Raw genomic sequence first — 18,941 nt, forward strand, 5'->3', positions numbered from 1 at the left:
AGAAGTTGGATAAGCTTACAGTCTATCAGGGTGTAAGGGGGGATACGAAAAGTCAAAACGCTTACAAGCTACTAGCGTAAGGGAGGTGAGTTACAGAAGGTGGAAGAGCTTACCATCTGTTACAGTATAAGGAAGGATACATTATATGGAAGAGCTCTATTCGGATATGGGAGGTGTTGCAGGAGATGAAAGAGCTTTCATCCTATTGGTGGCTGGTGCTCCATGTTTTGGGGGGGCGGCAACCCCCCAGTTGGTAGCACCCCCCTACCCCCCGTTGCTTGATCGTCAGCCCACCAGCCCCGCACTACCCCTTCGTCGGCTTCACCCCGCGTCTCCTCCTCGGCATCATGGCAGCTTCCCCTGCAGAACCCGCTTCCTGATTGGTCGGGAAGGATAAGGAAGACAATAGCGAATATTAATTTGCTATTGCCACATAACTTGGTGGGCTCAGGGCGCAGTGCTCTGCACCCCAAACCCACCCTTTTTTGAAGCCAATAAGAGCCTCTCGCTCTAATCACGTGCTTCTAAAAAAAACAAAAAAACATTGGAATTCATGTTTTCAGTGCCCTGCTTGGTTAGATTAGAGGCCAGACACATGGATTAGGGGGTATCCTCCCTTATACCCCAATGCAGTGGCGGCCCGTATGGACATGCCACCACTGCATTGGGGTATAAGGGAGGATACAAAAGTGAGGAGGGAGAGTCCCTAGAGAGCCGAGACTCTTGTGCACATCACTGTTTTGAGATGGGGCTCAGGTAAGTATTAGGGAGGCTGCAAACCTTACACCTTTAAAACCACTTTAATCTGCCTCTGCAGCACATAGGGGTACACTGTTTTGCAAAAGCAGTCTCACCTGAGATAGCAAGCTCTGACTGTCCACACTCATTGGATAGTTATAACAGGAGATACAGTGGCGCAAACACATACATACAGCCGTGGCCAAATGTTTTGAGAATAACACAAATAATAATTTTCACAGTTTAGTGATTCAGTGTTTTTAGATATTCTTGTCAGATGTTACTATGGTATACTGAAGAATAATTTTAAGCATTTCATAAGTCTCAAAGGCTTTTATTGACAATTACAATAAGTTTATGCAAAGAGTCAATATTTGCAGTGTTGACCCTTCTTTTTCAAGACCTCTGCAAGTCGCCCTGGCACGCTGTCAATCAACTTCTGGGTCACATCCTGACTGATGGCAGCCCACTCTTGTATAATTAATGCTTGGAGTTTGTCAGAATTTGTGGGACTTTTTTTTGTTCACCTGCCTCTTGAGGATTCACCACAAGTTCCCAATGGGATTATGGTCTGGGGAGTTTCCTGGCCATGGACCCAAAATGTCAATGCTTTGTTCTTCAAGCCACTTAAGTTATCACTTTTGCCTTATGGCAAGGTGCTCCATCATGCCGGCAAAGGCATTGTTCCTCACCAAACTCTTGTTGGATGGTTGGGAGAAGTTGCTCTCAGAGGATGTTTTTTGTACCATTCTTTATTGGCATGACACAGGGCTGATGGCTGAGGCCTTTTCCTCTCTATACAAGGTTTTTTTTCCAGATGCCCTAAACAATCGGAAAGGGGGATTCATCAGAGAAAATGACTTTACCCCAGTCCTCAGCCGTCCAATCCCTGTACCTTTTCCAGAATACCAGTCTGTCCCTGATGTTTTTCCTGGAGAGAAATGGCTTCTTTACTGCCCTTCTTGACACCAGGCCAACCTCCAAAAGTCTTTACCTCACTGTGTGTGCAGATATACTCACACCTGCCTGCTGCTATTCCTGAGCAAGCTCTGCACTGGTGGTGCCCTGATCCCACAACTAAATCAACTGTAGGAGATGGTCCTGGTGCTTGCTGGACTTTCTCAGGCTTCTTGAAGCCTTCTCCTCTAAAGCAGTGGAAATGTTTTATCTATGGGACTAAGTTCATTTTCATGGCAGAGGAACTTTGAAATGAATTGCAATTCATCTGATCACTCTTCATAACATTCTGGATTATTTAGAAATTGCCATCATAAAATCTAAGGCAGCAGACTTTGTAAAAATTTATATTTGTGTCATTCCCCAAACTCTTGGCCATGGCTGTACTTTCTACATAGACTTTTCTAACTGACAGATGGTCCGTTTTCCTGATGTGTGTCGTCCTTTTGTATCATATTTGTTTTCTGGTAATCTTGTTAGAATCTGCATTATTTTGCACACAGTTGAACACATTTATATGACACTTTTACTGTAGTAAATATGTATCTGTTATAGCCATTAACAGATTGCAAAATGTTACCTTCCAGGTTGATGTATGCCTCTTCAACTGTAATTCATAATCTAAATTGGCATCTTCATAATAATCTTCATAACCATTCCACATTAATGTATATATAGTTCCATTGATCTTGTATGAAAGGTTGACAGGTGGATCCAGCTTGACTGTACAAGGAACAGCAATAACAATAATAAAAGTAATGATCATATATTTACTTCTATACTATGCTTTGCCCATATATACAGCACAAACTGAAACTGAGCAAAAAGATTTCATCAGTTTATAAATGATGATGTTAAAGATAATGTGGACTGAAGGCGTATGTGGGTATCCATTGCTGATCTCATCTTCAAAAATACAAGTTGCCTGACTGTCATGCTCATTTAGTAAATTCCGGACTTTCTAAATCACTTTCCTAGAACAAGTATGCCATTCTAACTTACTTAAATGGCTGCATGTTTGTTTCAGACCAGCAACCCAGAAAGTACTAAAGCCTCACACAAGTATTATTTAAAATATATGTGTAGCACAAACCCCTGAAGGAGCTGCTGGTTAGATTGGGCTTACTGTTACCTTCTTTTCTCCTCACGTCACATCTAGGGGTGTCCCGTGACAGATGGCCCAGTAACTCAAGAGACTGACAACAGATCCACTTGAATGGATTTTATTTGCAAAAACGTAGACAATGAACAGTCTCTTTAGAATGGGATCAGAGGGTTGGAAAGGAAGTTCAGGTACTCTTAGTGTCAAAGTTAGTATTGAAGAACTTGCTTACTTTGACTGCATCCACAGAATAGCCATTCGCAACTGGATGATCACTCAAGTTGGACAGTCCCTCTCTCACAAGGCCTAGCAGCCAACAAGGTGCTTACTCAGGAACAAGTCTCTGCCACAGACGTTGTTGTAGAACAGTGATTCTCAACCAGGGTTCCGTGGAACCCTAGGGTTCCTCCAGAGGTTGCTAGGGGTTCCTTCAGTATTGGGCAATTTCTGCCTTTCAGATAAGTTCCCACTGACACAATTGATCCTTTTAGCTATCTGTAAGGAGGTAACTCTTCCCAATGACCACAAGTGTAAGGACCATTCCTCTCACTGACCATCACACTAATGTATCATGAGTTGTACATTTTTAGCAGGGGTTCCTCGAGACCAGAGAACTATTTCCAGGGTCCCTCTGTGTTGAAAAGGTTGAGAAAGCCTGTTGTAGAACATACAAGATGTGTCTCTGCCACAAATGTTGTTGTAGAACATGTAGGAAAACTAAACTTGAAGAACACTCGTGGGATACCTGGATCTTTCAGCCAGATTGGCGATATCCACGAGACCGGATTCTCTTGGGTACTTCAGCTCCTCCAGGCTCTTACTAAGAAACCAACCCGTACGTGGCCTTCTTCTGAAGAGTCCTCCCCTGGATAGCATAAAGTCACTGGGTCTCTCCCAAACACCTCAGAATCCTTCTTTAGTTTCCTTGCCTCAGGCTAGCCAGCCCAGAGACAACAAGATCGGGTGGATCCGCACTCCAGGCCATAGCCTTCCTGGGGGCTGGTCAGGAGGACCAGGACCATGAAGTCAGTACATCCTTCTGGACCGGAACCCTGAACCACGTGACGTCCGCATCTTAAATACCCTCTCCCAGAAAGCACAGCAATAGCGTCACTCCCACTGGGCGGCTCAGAGAGAGAGTAATTTAAGCACCTGACCAGGCCATAGTTCCATGCCTGCCAGAAGAGACAGTGCCCCCTGTGGCCAGGCTGAACATCTCATAGCCCAGTCAGATTGATGCTGAAGTCTAAATTTAGACAATTGTACCCAAACCAAACTGCAGTTCAGGTGTAACTTTAACTTTGAAAAACACATAGCGCATGCTCTTCAGGAGGCGGTGCTACATATGTAAACCCCAACCTTGTAAAACAACCCATTTAGTTTAAAATAGAAATGAAAGGCAAAACAATTGTGTATATAAAAAACATTATAATTACCCTTTTTCCCCTTTTTTATAAGTGATCACATTCCCTCTGTTCTCAGCTGTATAAGAATCTTAGAGAGCTGGGGGAGAAGAAGCAGCAGCACACTGGTCGTCCCAGTGAATGGCTGTGCAATGGGAACATGTCAGCACAAGTGTGATCATTGGAGGAAAACTAGCTGAGTGACTGGCAGGATCACCAGGTATTTCACGCAAAGGAAGCAATACAAAGAGTACAGGATACTTTTTCATATAAGTACATGGTACAGCTGGCACATATTAGTAATATGAAATTCTGGGTTGACACGTTCCTTAAAGTCTAAATCCAGCCATAATAAAAAATAATCATAATAGATTGATATGAAGTGGCTACTGTTAGCGGGAGCTGCCAGTCATGGCATGATCCCTTCAGAAATGCCACGATCGTGTCCTTTGTAAAGTGCGCATTGGCCCCAGGGGAGGCTCCTCTGGTCAGGCCCTGCATCCTTCCTACCCCCCCCCCCCCCCCCCGAGGGAGAACCTAACTGGCTGAACTGATCTCTGTGGACTTCCCAGTTACACTGGGGGCTCCCACATTCCCTTCAACTGCTGCGCTATTATCTGCATTAAGTTGAGGTGCAGGCCTACACCTCATGTTGGTTGGTCCCCCTTCGGACTCACTCCTCATGCCTTACCACCTATCCCCAATCTTCTGAATGGGGCATAGATGGCAAAAAAAACTGACAGGGGTTATAACCCTTGCTCTATCCAAAATGAAAAAAAAAGTTTTGCCTATAGTTTTATTTTAATCACTTCTGGACCGCCCACCACATATATACTGAGGCAGGGCGGCCTGGCTGTGCAAAATCATGTATCTGTACGTGATTTTTGTGCATGCAATCTGGGGCACACGTGTGCACCGCCAGAGCGCCAGTCCTGCTGTGATTGGACACAGCGGGAGCCAATCGTTCGGAGGACCCACCAATCATTCTGAAAAAAGGCAGAACAGCCATTCTGTCAAGGAGTAAAAGAGAGATCTTGTGTTTCTGGTAAGCAGTTTCCTCCAGTGCATTCACTCCCCCCCACAGTTAGAAAGCATTCCCTAGGAGTATAATTAACCCCTTGATCGCCCGGGTGTTAACCCCTTCCCTGCCAGTCTCATTTATATAGTGACAGTGCATTTTTTTAACACTGATCACTGTATCACTGTATCAATACTGATCACTGTATTGGTGTCACTGCTCCCCAAAAAGTGTCACTAATGCCCCGTACACACGACCGGACTTTTCAACATCAAAAGTCTGACGGAATGATTCCGGCAGACTATTCGATCATGTGTGGGCTGCAACGGACTTTTGATTCACAAAAGTCTGACAGACTTTAGAAATGGAACATGCTTCAAATTTTTCCGCCAGAACTCTGCCGGACCCAGAAATCCGCTTGTGTGTGTGCTAGTCTGACGGACTAAAACCGACGCTAGGGCAGCTATTGGCTACTGGCTATGAACTTCCTTATTCGAGTCCAGTCGTACGTCATCACGTTCGAATCCGTCGGACTTTGGTGTGATTGTGTGTGGCCAAGTCCGTTCATTCGGAAAGTCTGTCAGAACTCTGTCAGAACTCCGTCAGAACTCCGTCGAAAGTCTGCCGGACTTAAGTCCTGTCGTGTGTACGCGGCATTAGTGTCAGATTTGTCCGCTGCAATGTTGCAGTCCCGCAAAAAATTGCTGATCGCCACCATTACTAGTAAAAACAATAACAAATAATTAAAAGTCCATAAAAATATCCCATAGTTTGTAGACGCTATAACTTTTGCACAAACCAATTAATATACACTTATTGGGATTTTTTTAACCAAAAATATGTACCAGAATACATATTGGCCTAAACTGATGAAGAAATGCGATTTTAAATTTTTTTATTGGGTATGCTTTACAGCAGAAAGTAAAAATATTATTTTTATTTTTTTCAAAATTGTCGGTCTTTTGTTTATAGCACAAAGAATAAAACCGCAGATGTAATCAAATACCACCAAAAGAATGTTCTATTTGTGGGAAAAAAAGGACATACATTTTATTTGGGTACAACATTGCACGCGCAATTGTCAGTTAAAGCAATGCAGTGCCGTATCATAAAAAATGGCCTGGTCAGGAAGGGGGTAAAACCTTCCGGAGCTGAAGTGGTTAAGGAAGGACTCTGATGGGGCCCCCATTGTAAGGGGAGACTCTGATGGTGATCCTGATGTAAAAGACAACTTGGATAAGGACCCTGAGGTAAGGAGGACTCAATGTAAGGGAGGACACTGATGGGGAATCTGATACAAAAGGAGGGCTCTGATGGGGACCCATCAGAGCCCTCCTTTTGCTCCAATCCTCTTTTTTTGGGTCCTCCACCAGCGAGCCTGGCTCCTCCCTCCTGTTTCATGCCCCCATAGCAAGAGGCTTGTAATTGGGGGCACTCAACAGGAGGGAGTAGCCAGTCCTGCTGGTGGAGGACCCAAAAAAAGAGGCTTGGATTTGCACAGAGCAGGTAAATATACCATGTTTGTTTGTTTTTTTTGCTTTTTTTAAATTCCAACCTTTAGACCCCTTCCACACTGGGTCGTTTTGCAGGCGCTATTGCGCTAAAAATAGCGCCTGCAAACCGAACTGAAACAGCCGCTGCTGTCTCTCCAATAAGAAGCCCCGAGGGCTTTCACACTGGAGCGGTGTGCTAGCAGGACGGTAAAAAAAGTCCTGCTAGCAGCATATTTGGAGTGGTGAAGGAGCAGTGTGTACGCTCCTTTACCGCTCCTGCCCAATGAAAAAAAATGGGCCAGCGCAGCTATACTGCTGGCAAAGCACTCCTGCAGCAGCGCTTTGCTGTGTTTTTTTACCCTTTCACGGCCGCTAAAACAGCGGTAAAGCGGGGCTAAAAATAACACAGTTTTACCGCCGATGCCTTAGCCCCTGTACACACGGTCGGAAATTCCGACCGAAAAGGTCCGATCGGATTATATTGTCGGAAAATCCGATCGTGTGTGGGCTCTATCGGACTTTTTCCGTTGGAACTTCTGACGTAAAAAATTTGAGAGCAGGACCTCAAATTTTCCGACAACAAAAGTTTGTAGAGAATTACGATCGGACAAAGTGCCACGCATGATCAGATCAAATTACGAGACCAAAGCTATTGGCTACTAGCCACAACGTAGTCCCGTCTTAACAAATGAACATCATCACGTTCTGAATGATCTGATTTTCCGAAAACTTTGTCTGACCGTGTGTATGCAACACCAGTTTTGGACAAAATCCATCGATAAAAATCAGACGGATTTTTTTGTCGGAATGTCCGACCGTGTGTACGGTGGCCAAGAATCACTTTAAGAATTTCTTTGCTTAAGTTAAGGGCCAGTTCCCACCACATGCAGTCCAGTGTTTTTTCTGCATCAAAAAAGCATGGAAAGTAGGTTATATGGTTTTCAATGGAATAGTTCACACCAGTGCGGTCATTTCCAGTGCGTTCCAGAAAAAAAAAGTAGAACATGCTGCATTTTTTTCTGCACTGGACTGTACTGGAACGCTCTAAAACACATAAAAAAGGCACCGGAACGCACCTAAATGCACCAAAAATGCACTGCAACACACCTGTCCTTATTTAAGATTAAGAAAAAAGAGGGGGGAGCACTGGACAGCATCAAAACTGCACTAAAAATGCATCAAAAACGCACTGGAACGCATCAAAAACACGCATGCAGAAAAGCACCTGGAACGCATCCGGACTGCGTTTCTGTGGTGTGAACTGGCCCTTACTGAAGTTCTTTCTTTTTTCTAAATCATATTATGCTGATTACAAAAGAGCTAAAAAAAAAAAATACATGTTCATACATTTAAATTTTACATCATTCATTTATAAATGCGCAACATTTGTGTGTGGGTATATGTGAAGGTCAGTCAGTGCGTTTTTCTGCATTAAGGCACTGTGTTAGGTCAGTTCATGCATTTTTGGCAAACAGAGAGCTCTACAGTGCACACTATCTGCACTGTGGGCGCTGTACTGCTGGAGCACTGGCAGCTTCTGTACAAGTGTTACAAGTGCATTGGTCCCTTCTTAGCCCACGTACACACGGTCGGAGATTTTGCCAACCAAATCCGTCGGATTTTGCCAACCAAATCCGTCGGATTTTGCCCGTCGGATTTAGTCCGACGGATTGTGTCCGAAACTGTTGCATACACACGGTCGGGCCAAGTTGGCGAAAAATCCGATCTTTCAGAACGTGATGATGTAATTTCGTTACGATGGAACTATATTCAGGCTAGTAGCCAATAGCTTTGATGTAGGAATTTGATCTGAGCATGCGTGGCACTTGGTCCGATGAAAATGCTCTACACATGATCGGATTAGGTCCGTCCGGCCCAGTTGGTCGGGAAATCTTTCCAACATGTTGGAAAATTGGGTCGGACGGAGATTCGAACGGAATCAGTCCGATGCATACCACACACAGTCGGATTATCTGACGACACGGTCCGATAAGACTCATTCCGACAGATTCTCCGACCGTGTGTACAAGGGCTAAGGCTTGGTTCACACCTCTGTGTGTGGCTGAGGCCGCGTACACACGGGCGGATTGTCTGTCCAACTTAGTCCGCTGAACCGTGTTTCAGCGGACAATCCGCTCGTGTGTGGGCTTCAGCGGACTTTTTCAGCGGACTGTCTGACGAACAAAGTCTTACGGAATTTCCGAAATTTTGTCCGTTCAAACTTGGTTTTGTCCGTCCAAACTTGGTTTCAGCGGACAGTCCGCTCGTGTGTAGGCAAGTTGGACGGACTAAGTATGGCGCATGCTCAGAAAGGATTTACACGGCCGAAGGTTGCATTGCAGTGTATAGGACGTCGTTTTTCTAGTCCCGTCGTACGTGCTGTACACGTCATCGCGCACGCTTTCAGCGGACTGTCTGCTCATCGTGTGTGGTCAAGTCCGTTCATGCAAATTTTGAACGGACTGTCTGTCGGATTGTCTGACGAACTTAGTTGGGCAGACAATCCGCCCGTGTGTACGCGGCCTTAGGGTCAGGGAATCACAGCGATTCCCTCAACCACAATCACCCGCAGTGAAAATGCACTGCTCTTAGGAGATGCGCGGGGCTGCCATTCATTTTGAGTGGCACACCAAAGCATGTAAAAACACAGGGCGCTTGTGGATGTGGGAACCGCAGGGAAATGGCATGGTCAAAAAGACCATGCCATTTCCCTGCGGCTGCATTTTTTAAAAGGTGCATGCAAACGCAGGCACAGCAGCCCATTAATTTGAACGTGGGCTGAAAAAGCGCTAAGGTGTGACCCTAGGTCCCACTGCCAAGATGACTGAAGCGCAGCAGTATGGAAGCCACAAGAATGGATAAGCTTCTCTATAAAGCGCCTGTGTGTTTGAGCTCTCCATATTCTAGTTCAATATACATACAAATAAGTTGTACTTACTGTGGCAAGTTGTTGTAAATTTCGGAATCTCGGCCAAGACCTCTTTAGTGATATCATTTTGCACTTCTACTTTAAAAGGATCATCAGTGATGTCGGGCATCAGATCTGTTATATTACAACTGAATTTCTTTTCATCATGTGCCATTTTAGTTAGGGTGCATTTCTTGTCATCTAAAATTCTGTAGTGAAATGAGAAGGGTAATCAAAAATACATTTGTGTATAACTATATTTCCATTATAAATATTCATTGTGGAAAAGCATGCACACTTTACTGTAGCTAAAAAATGCTGCTTTTACAAGCGCTTGAGCTTTTTTTTTCTGCCTCCAAACGCCTCTTCATATTAACTTATCTGTCCATGCACACATAGGAGTTTATAAGCATTTAGAGGCAGTGGCGTTTAGAGGCAGAAAAAAAAAGCCATCGCTTGTGCGCTCAGGAGAGGGGCTTTTGAGCATAAAAAGCTCTCTAAAGCACATAAAGGCGCATAAACGTACATCAACGCTAAGCGTGTTTAGGCCCGTTCCTGCGTTACTACATTGTAATGGGAAGAATTTCGGTCAATAGAATATATTAATGGCAGATGTGTGAACATGCATGCGAAAACGCTACTTTTTACAGTGAAAAAAGTGGCAGTAGAATACAGTGTGCATGAAGCCTAAGAATATATATGGCAACTTAAACCAAAAACTGATATTTAAAAAGAGTCTGTAATAAACAAAACACAGAGGCTGCCATTGCTGACCTCTACTGGAAATGCTAACTGTCTGGCGATCAGTAAATTGGTCAAACTTATTTCAACACTGCAAGTCACCAACGAGGAAAAGGTTTTTACTGGTGAGGATACCTGGCAAAAAATTGCCTTTTTCAGGGTCACTGAAGTGTAGATCTCCAGGTAAAATGTGGCAGGATCAGTATGTATCAGTTAACATGACAGTAACTTTATAACTTATGACTAGTTTCCCCACCAGGGGTCAGAAGTGTAATGTACAGCGTACAGGGGTCAGGAGTGAGTAACATACAGAGTTCAGGGGTCAGGAGTGTATAGCATACAGAGTTCAGGGGTCAGGAGTGTGTAGCATACAGAGTTCAGGAGTCAGGAGTGTGTAACATACAGAGTTCAGGGGTCAGGAGTGTGTAGCATACAGAGTTCAAGGGTCAGGAGTGTGTAGCATACAGAGTGCAGGAGTCAGGAGTGTGTAACATACAGAGTGCAGGAGTCAGGAGTGTGTAACATACAGAGTTCAGGAGTCAGGAGTGCGTAACATACAGAGTGCAGGAGTCAGGAGTGTGTAACATACAGAGTGCAGGAGTCAGGAGTGTGTAACATACAGAGTTCAGGAGTCAGGAGTGCGTAACATACAGAGTTCAGGAGTCAGGAGTGTGTAACATACAGAGTTCAGGAGTCAGGAGTGTGTAACATACAGAGTTCAGGAGTCAGGAGTGTGTAACGTACAGAGTGCAGGGGTCACTAGTACGTAAACCTGCAGAGTGCAGCAAACAGGTATAAGTACCAAACAGAGTGCAAGGCTCAAGAGCGCATAACGTACAGAGTGCAGGGGTCAAGAGTGTGTAACCTTTATATACACTCACATACATTCACACGCTCACACCCACATACAAACACATAATCACTTTAATCGACACACTCACGCCCACATACCTTCACTGTACCTGGCTAATGTTTTTTGCAGAGTGCATGACAGGTTTATAGCACAGCATGGTAAAGACTGGGAGGGAAGTTGGGACTCAGCAGGCAGTGCATATACAGCCTTCCCTCCATCCTTTAAACTGTTTACGCTGTCCTGGGGTGAGCTGCGGAGACTGCTGGTGGGAGACAGCAATCGGAGCTGCGGAAGGGCAGCACATCTATTAACAGCCAGGGCAGTTTCTCCCACATGTGTTGCCACGTGGTCCCTGCCCTTCCAAATAAAATACCTTCGCCCATGGCATCTGGTTCTCTAACTGAGGTCAGAAACTGATGTTGGACTAGAAGTCTTGGCTCCAATTCATCTCTAAAATGTTCATTAAGTTTGAGTTCAGGTTCTGTGCAGGCCACCCAAGCTCCAAATCAAACCATGTATTTGCAAAGCTGGCTTTGGGCACAGAGGGACAGTTATCTTAGAACAGAAAAAGGCCTTCTCCAAACTGTTGCCAGTTGGAAGCTCACAATTGTTTAACATGTCTTTGTAAGCTGTAGTTAAGGCTCCATTCACACTTGTACGACTCCAAGTGCAACCTTGGTGCAACTTTGATGCAACTTTCAGGCAACTTTGGATGGGTACAACTTGGATATGACTTTGGCTTTGACCAGTGATAATAGACAACTGTTGCACACAAGTTGCACTGTATAACATTCAAGTATGACTTTCATTCATGGAACTTCTGAGGGTTAACATTGAGGGCTATGGCCCTCAAGTTGCATGAAATTTAGACCAAAGTAGTGCACACAGGTAGGTTAATTGGCTTCTGTCCAAAATTGGCCTTAGTATATGAATGGGGACCTTAAATGTTGGGCTCCTTGAGCGTAGGGACCAATATGAGTGTGCAATGTACAGGGATAGGGGTAGACACTCACTCAGGTTGAACTGGATGGACTGGTGTCTTTATTCAACCTTACTAACTATGAAACTATGAACTACTTTGAAGTTACTGCAACTTTATGTCTCTCATATATGGAAAGGCCAGTATGGTGGCCTGGAATTATGGGTGGAGCCCGGTGGAGTATATAACCAGCCCGTTCGCCTGGCTCCCTCGTCGGTTCCGGTGCGCGATATCTGATACGTCAGAAATCAAGGGCCGACTATCCACGAGACTTCACAGTGAGCCGGGTTCGTGAGTTCCTACGTTTTCGTCCGCCTCGTGTCGACAAAACCTTGTCGTTTATCAGCGTCCGTCCGGTCGCCGTCTGAGTCGCTATACTCTAATCGAAAGTTTCGTTGTCGTACAACACGTCTGGGCCGGCTGTCGCAGGTAGGGCTTCGGCACCCTTTTCGTTTCATGTGTTATTAAAGTCACGAAAAATAGATTCCTGAACTCACGAACCACTCACTCTAGGTCACACGAACGGCTTAACCGCGACACTTGTATTCGGTACCTCACTGTCACTACCCCTTCTTCGTAGAAGTCGTTGTCACCTTTTCGATACATGTCGTTCGTGCCAACTGGCACTTCGTTTCGTAGCACGTCGTTGCTAAACCGAATGACTCTTGTTGTGTTCGAACCGATCGAACCATCTCGAAATCACAGCCGTCTGCTTGTCGCGCTAAATTGAGCAGTCCGGGCAATGTCAATCTCAGGTTGTTCAAAAACCAAAAAAAAAAAAAAAAAAAATCATGTCATACCGTTTGTACTATGTCCGTCATGTCATTTCCTTTCATGTCAATCATTGCAGTCACTTCAATCATGTCAGTCGGTGATGTCGGATCATTTAATTTTCTTTGTCATGGCATATCATTTCTGTCACTTATTACGCTCCAATTCGAATCCCATCGCATTCCTCATGCATCGATTCGTTCTGGTGCGCCCAGCTGCACGCCTCATTTCAGTACCCCCCCCCTTTTTGCCTGAGCTCCACGTGGCAGGGTCCCCCCCCCCTGCCTGATCTCCACGCGGCAAAGTCCCCTCCCCCCCCCTGCCTGAGCTCCACGTGGCGGGGTTCACCCCTCGCCTGAGCTCCACGTGGCAGGGTCCCCCCTCCCCCCCCTGCCTGAGCTCCACGTGGCGGGCTCCACCTCCGCCTGAGCTCCACGCGGCAGATCCCCCCCCTCCTCTCCCCTGCCTGAGCTCCACGTGGCAGGGTTCACCCCTCGCCTGAGCTCCACGCGGCAGGCCCCCCCTCCCCCCCCTGCCTGAGCTCCACGTGGCGGGCTCCACCTCCGCCTGAGCTCCACGCGGCAGATCCCCCCCCTTCCCCTCCCCTGCCTGAGCTCCACGTGGCGGGCTCCACCTCCGCCTGAGCTCCACGCGGCAGATCCCCCCCCCCCTCTCCCCTGCCTGAGCTCCACGTGGCGGGGTTCCCCCCCGCCCGAGCTCCACGCGGCAGCCCCCCCCCCCCCCCCTCCCCTGCCTGAGCTCCACGTGGCAGGCTCCACCTCCGCCTGAGCTCCACGTGGCGGGTCCACCTCCGCTTAAGCCCCACGTTCTATGCGCATCTGCGTGGAAAAAAAAAAAAAAAAAAAAAAAAACGGGGAAGGGAAAAGGAAATTTTGCATCTACGACGCAACCAAGTCACGTCTCTGTCGCCATACGCACATTATTCTAAATTCGGTTGTCTGCTCGTTTCATTTATGCAGCTCGTTTCAGTTATGTCTTTCTTCACATTTTCCAGTCTTACCTCCACGATTTAGCTAGACATCTCTCTGCAGGCATAGGAGTCTCATACAAACTTACCTTCATCTCCTCAGATCAGTCGAGTTTTCAGTAGGTCCAACCTGCACCGGGTCGGACGGTGCCTCCTTAGGTAAGAGAATCTTCGGGAAGGGAAACGCCCACAAGCGGTAGTACCCTTCTCAAAAAAAAAAAAAAAAAAAAAAAAAAAAAAGTTTGCTTAGGAGTCTCCTACGAGTCTTGTAATCCATGTCACCCTCTTAGGTTTCGTATAGGAGAAAAACCCGGTCCCAGGGATTAATAAAGCTTACCAAGCCCGGATTTTGCCACCATGTCCCAGGCTGGCAGCGAGGACTACACGGCTCCGTTGTCTCCGTCTCTTTTCTCAGAGAGCGGCAGCCAAAGGTCCTTCAGAACATGGACCATCCCCAGGCTGACGGCCGAGTTGAGGCGTAGGGGTGTACCCTTCCCAGCTACAGCCAGAAAGGCCGAGCTCTTCAGGCTCCTTTTTCCTCCCCCAGCCGCGGTTGAGGATAGTGCCCAGCAGGCCTCCCTGGGCTCCATCGCTGCCTCCATCACGCAGCTTCACACGCTGGTGTCATCCCTGACGACCTCAATGTCAGAAGTTCAGAGTCGGGTGGCCCTCCTCGAGACCCGCCCAGTCGTTTCTCCTCCTATACCAGCTTCACAAGCAGTGGAGAACACCAGCGCAGGTACCCCCGGGTGTACACCAGTAGTGTACCCTTCCCATTTAATATCAGCCAACATCAGGAAGGACATCCTAGAGGGAAAGGACGTCAATCTGGCCTCGCTACTGATATCCATTCACGAGCTGGCAGAAAATAAAGCTTATACTTGGGGGGACGTGTCGGTGGTCCTCAAAGCCAAAGACCCCAGGCTGGACAGAAAGCTGTCAGTCACCGAGTTCACCCTGGCCTTCGGCATGCTGAGGGATGTCATCTGCTCGGCCTCCCCCGGCAGAAGGGAGGAACTGGATCGTTACCTCCACGTAGTAGTCGACCTGGGGTACAAATACGGCGGTTTCGCTTTTTATGACTATCACCGCTCCTTCTCCGCTAAGGCGGCCGCCAGGCTCTCCCAATTTCAGTTACCTACGGATTGGAGTGCCTTGGACACCGAGTTGTTCTGCCGACACTTCGCAGGGCTGCGGTCTCCTCTTTGTGCCATCTGCCAGTCAGCTACTCACACCGCGACTTGGTGTGCCAGCTCGGTGGCAACCCCGCCTGTAGACGGTCCATCGACCTCAGGTTCTGCCCAGGCCCTACCAGCACCGGCACGCCTGCCTCAGACAGATAAACTGGGGCGCCCGGTCAAGACCTTGGGTGGCGCAGCCATCTGTAACAACTATAACAGTGGGTCGTGCAATTTCAGCCAGTGCAGGCTGCTCCATGTATGCTCACGGTGTAATAGAGCTCATCCTAGGCTCATGTGCGAGCTTAAGCAGGCTAGGAAATCATGACTGAGCCGGGTCAACGTGTCGTGGCTCGGTGTCTACCTCGCCAATCACCCCACCCCCTCACTTGCCACCTACCTAGTCCAGGGCTTTACTCAGGGCTTTCATACAGGACTTATTTCCCTCCCTCACCTCACACACGAGTGCCAGAACCTGCGGTCAGCAGCCACCGACGTACAGGCCATCGACCAGCTGTTACAGGCAGAACTAGACCGGAATTTCATCATAGGCCCTTTCACGAAGCCCCCATTTAACACCTGGCGAGTCAGCCCTATTGGGCTTGTCAAGGGCAAGTTCTCAAATAAACTTAGGTTGGTCTACGACTTGTCAGCGCCTTATTCTTCCTCTGTCCCCAGTCTTAATTCTCTTATCCCCTCCGAGGAGTTCTCCCTCAAATACGCGTCCGTAGACATGGCCATCCAGGCCATTCTCAAGTCAGGCACAGGTACATGGCTCTCCAAGGCCGACATCTCGGACGCCTTCAAGCTCCTTCCTATCCATCCATCTCTCTGGTGCTGGCATGGCATCAAATGGAGGGAGCTCTACTATTTTGCCACTAAGCTGACCTTCGGGTCCAAGAGTAGCCCCTGGCTCTTCGACTCGTTTGCGCAGGCTCTCGAATGGATCTTGCTGCACGTAGCCCAGTGCCAGGGAGTCATACACTACTTGGATGACTTCCTGCTGGTCGAGTCACCTGGCTCCCTTCCAGGGGATTTGGATAAACTAAGGGTGGTCTTCAATAATCTTGACGTCCCGATTGCTGAGCACAAGGTAGAGGGCCCTGCGCAGGCAATCACCTTCCTCGGGGTCAGCTTAAATACCAGCACTATGCAGGCCAGCCTTCCCCCGGATAAACTAAGCCGCATCAGGTCGGTCATGAGGGACTTCACCCGCACCAGAACTTGTACCAAGAGGCAGTTACAGTCCCTTCTCGGTATGCTTAATTTTGCCATGCGCATCATCCCTCAAGGTCGCGCTTTCATATCACGCCTGTTAGTCCTACTGTCTCATTCACAAGACCCGGAGCATATCCTCAGCCTGGACCCCGCAGCTATAGCAGACCTTGCCATGTGGGAAGAATTCCTGACGTCCTGGAATGGCGTGTCCCTCTTCATTCCCTCCGTGTCCTCCTCATCGCCGCAGGTCGTGACCGACGCAGCGGCCTCCACGGGTTTCGCGGCAATTTTTGGCCACCTCTGGCTTGCAGCCCCTTGGCCTCCTCAGATACTGGCTATTCCGGGCTTCACCGAGACGTCCTCCCTATTTGAGTTGTACCCCATCGTAGCCGCTGCCCATACGTGGGGCCGCAGTTGGTCCGGTCAAACAGTGACCTTTTCAACGGACAATCTCGCCACTGCGGAAATCATTAACAAAGGCAGGTCCAAGTCTCTGGAGATTATGTCCTTCCTGCGGCGACTGGTCCAGCTCTCGTTATTGTTTCAATTTAATGTCCATTGTGCCTTTATCCCCGGTAAATGTAACCGGGCAGCGGACGCCCTTTCCCGCTTTAACTTAGTTTCCTTTTTTGATCAGGTGCCCGGAGCCGGACCAACGTCAGCAGTTATCCCGGACTGGTCTCAACTGACCCTGGATTAACCCCTCACCTAGTAGCCGCGACTCAACTCATCAATCACTCCCTCGCAGACAATACCCGCAAGGCCTACCAAACAGCCTGGAGGGCCTTTAACCGCTTCTTAACGTCTCACTCCACAGAGACCTCCCGGGTCAAGCAAGTTCTGGCCTTCGTTGCCCATTGCCACTCGGACTTGGCGCTATCCGTCAACACGATCCGACTATACCTGGCCGGGGTACAACATTTTACGTCCCTCCAGGACCCCGCTGAACCCTCCTTGTTCACTTTCCACGCCATTCGGGCCGTCATGCGTGGCATCCAGAAACGCCAGCCTGCGGCCTCCCTCAAACGCTTGCCTATCACAGGAGACATTTTCAGAAACATGTCCGATATTTTGGCCACTGCACCTTTCGGACTCCACACTAGTACCATTATACAAGCAGCCATACACCTGGCCTTCTACGGCTTTCTGCGGCCAGGCGAGTTTACCTCCAGTAGCCCCTCAGCTCGCACGCTATGCAAGCACCACCTGGTCAGGCACGGAGACCATTTCATCCTGCATATAGCAGTGTCCAAGACGCAACAACTTGGCCCGGGGACGGACATACATTTTTATAAAACTAACAACCGCTGGTGCCCGGTCGCCATGCTCACCCGCTTGTTGACCCTTCTGGCCGATCAACCAGGAACTGGCCCGCTTCTACCATTCCACGGTAAGCCACTGAACGCAGCCCAGTTCATGGAGCATGTCAGGATACTCCTGGGCATCCTTCACCTCGATCCGGCTCACTACTCCGGACATTCGTTTCGGATCGGAGCAGCTTCAACTGCCTCCCGCCAAGGGGTCCCGGTCCACATCATCAAAAAGTTGGGTAGGTGGAAATCCGCCTGCTTCGCCCGTTACATACCCAATCCGCAAGTAGAGATGGCCCAGGCCTTCATCAAGCTCACCCAGTAACAAACTCGAATCAATAAAGGCATTCCCTACCTGTATGTTTTTGCCCCCTTATTTTGGTATACCCTACGTTAGGCCAGGGCACACTTTCAGGTCCGGTTCAAGTAAGCGAGTTTTGTGTTATCCTTGTTTGTCATCCTTATCCGTATCGGTCAGAGGGCTCTGGGCCATAAATGGAAAGGCCAGTATGGTGGCCTGGAATTATGGGTGGAGCCCGGTGGAGTATATAACCAGCCCGTTCGCCTGGCTCCCTCGTCGGTTCCGGTGCGCGATACCCACCCACCCATCCCCTGTCAGGGCGTTTCTCAAGCATTATACTCCCGGGCGAGTACTCATTTCACTCCATTTCATTTTCATTTCATTCATTACTCATTTCTCTATCAAGGGTATGCCCCCTTATTTTGGTATACCCTACGTTAGGCCAGGGCACACTTTCAGGTCCGGTTCAAGTAAGCGAGTTTTGTGTTATCCTTGTTTGTCATCCTTATCCGTATCGGTCAGAGGGCTCTGGGCCATAAATGAATGGTTATCATTGGAAAACATTGGGGAACGACTTGTCACGCAAATTTGATGTCTAAAGTTGCATGACAAGTCAAACAAGCGTGAATGGAGCCTCAATAAATCAGAGGGGTATCCATATAGTCTACCTATAAAAATGTACATTTCATTTGAGTTTATTGAGTTGAAACTCTTGGGCCGCGTACACACGGGCGGACTGTTCGCTCAACTTTGTCCGCTGAACAGTGTTTCAGCGGACAGTCCGCTCGTGTGTGGGGCTTCAGCGGACAGTTTCAGCGGACAGTTTGACGAACAAAGTTTTTCGGAAATTCCGAAAAACTGTCCGCTGAAACTTGGTTTGAGCGGACAGTCCGCCCGTGTGTAGGCCACTTTCGAAATGAGCAAACTGTTCCCGCTCGGAGGAAAGTCTGCTCATTTCGAGCGCGTCTCCAGGTAGGCGGGGC

At 48.0% G+C, this 18,941-nt stretch overlaps 1 protein-coding gene across 1 annotated transcript in view; it reads right to left on the reverse strand.

Moving 5' to 3' along the window:
• The window catches only part of LOC143924690 (cytokine receptor common subunit beta-like), a 106,600-nt gene that overhangs the window by 45,829 nt on the left and 41,830 nt on the right, over positions 1-18,941 (reverse strand). The window contains exons 5-6 of the mRNA XM_077449103.1: positions 9,650-9,828; positions 2,276-2,418 (exon numbers count right to left, since the gene is read on the reverse strand). Coding sequence (XP_077305229.1) covers positions 2,276-2,418; positions 9,650-9,828 — 322 coding nt within the window. The remainder of the gene's footprint in view (positions 1-2,275; positions 2,419-9,649; positions 9,829-18,941) is intronic.

The sequence above is a fragment of the Lithobates pipiens genome, unplaced genomic scaffold (assembly GCF_037356315.1).
Source record: "Lithobates pipiens isolate NorthernLeopardFrog02 unplaced genomic scaffold, aLitPip1_a1.2 Scaffold_22, whole genome shotgun sequence".
Classification (NCBI taxonomy): Eukaryota; Metazoa; Chordata; class Amphibia; order Anura; family Ranidae; genus Lithobates; species Lithobates pipiens.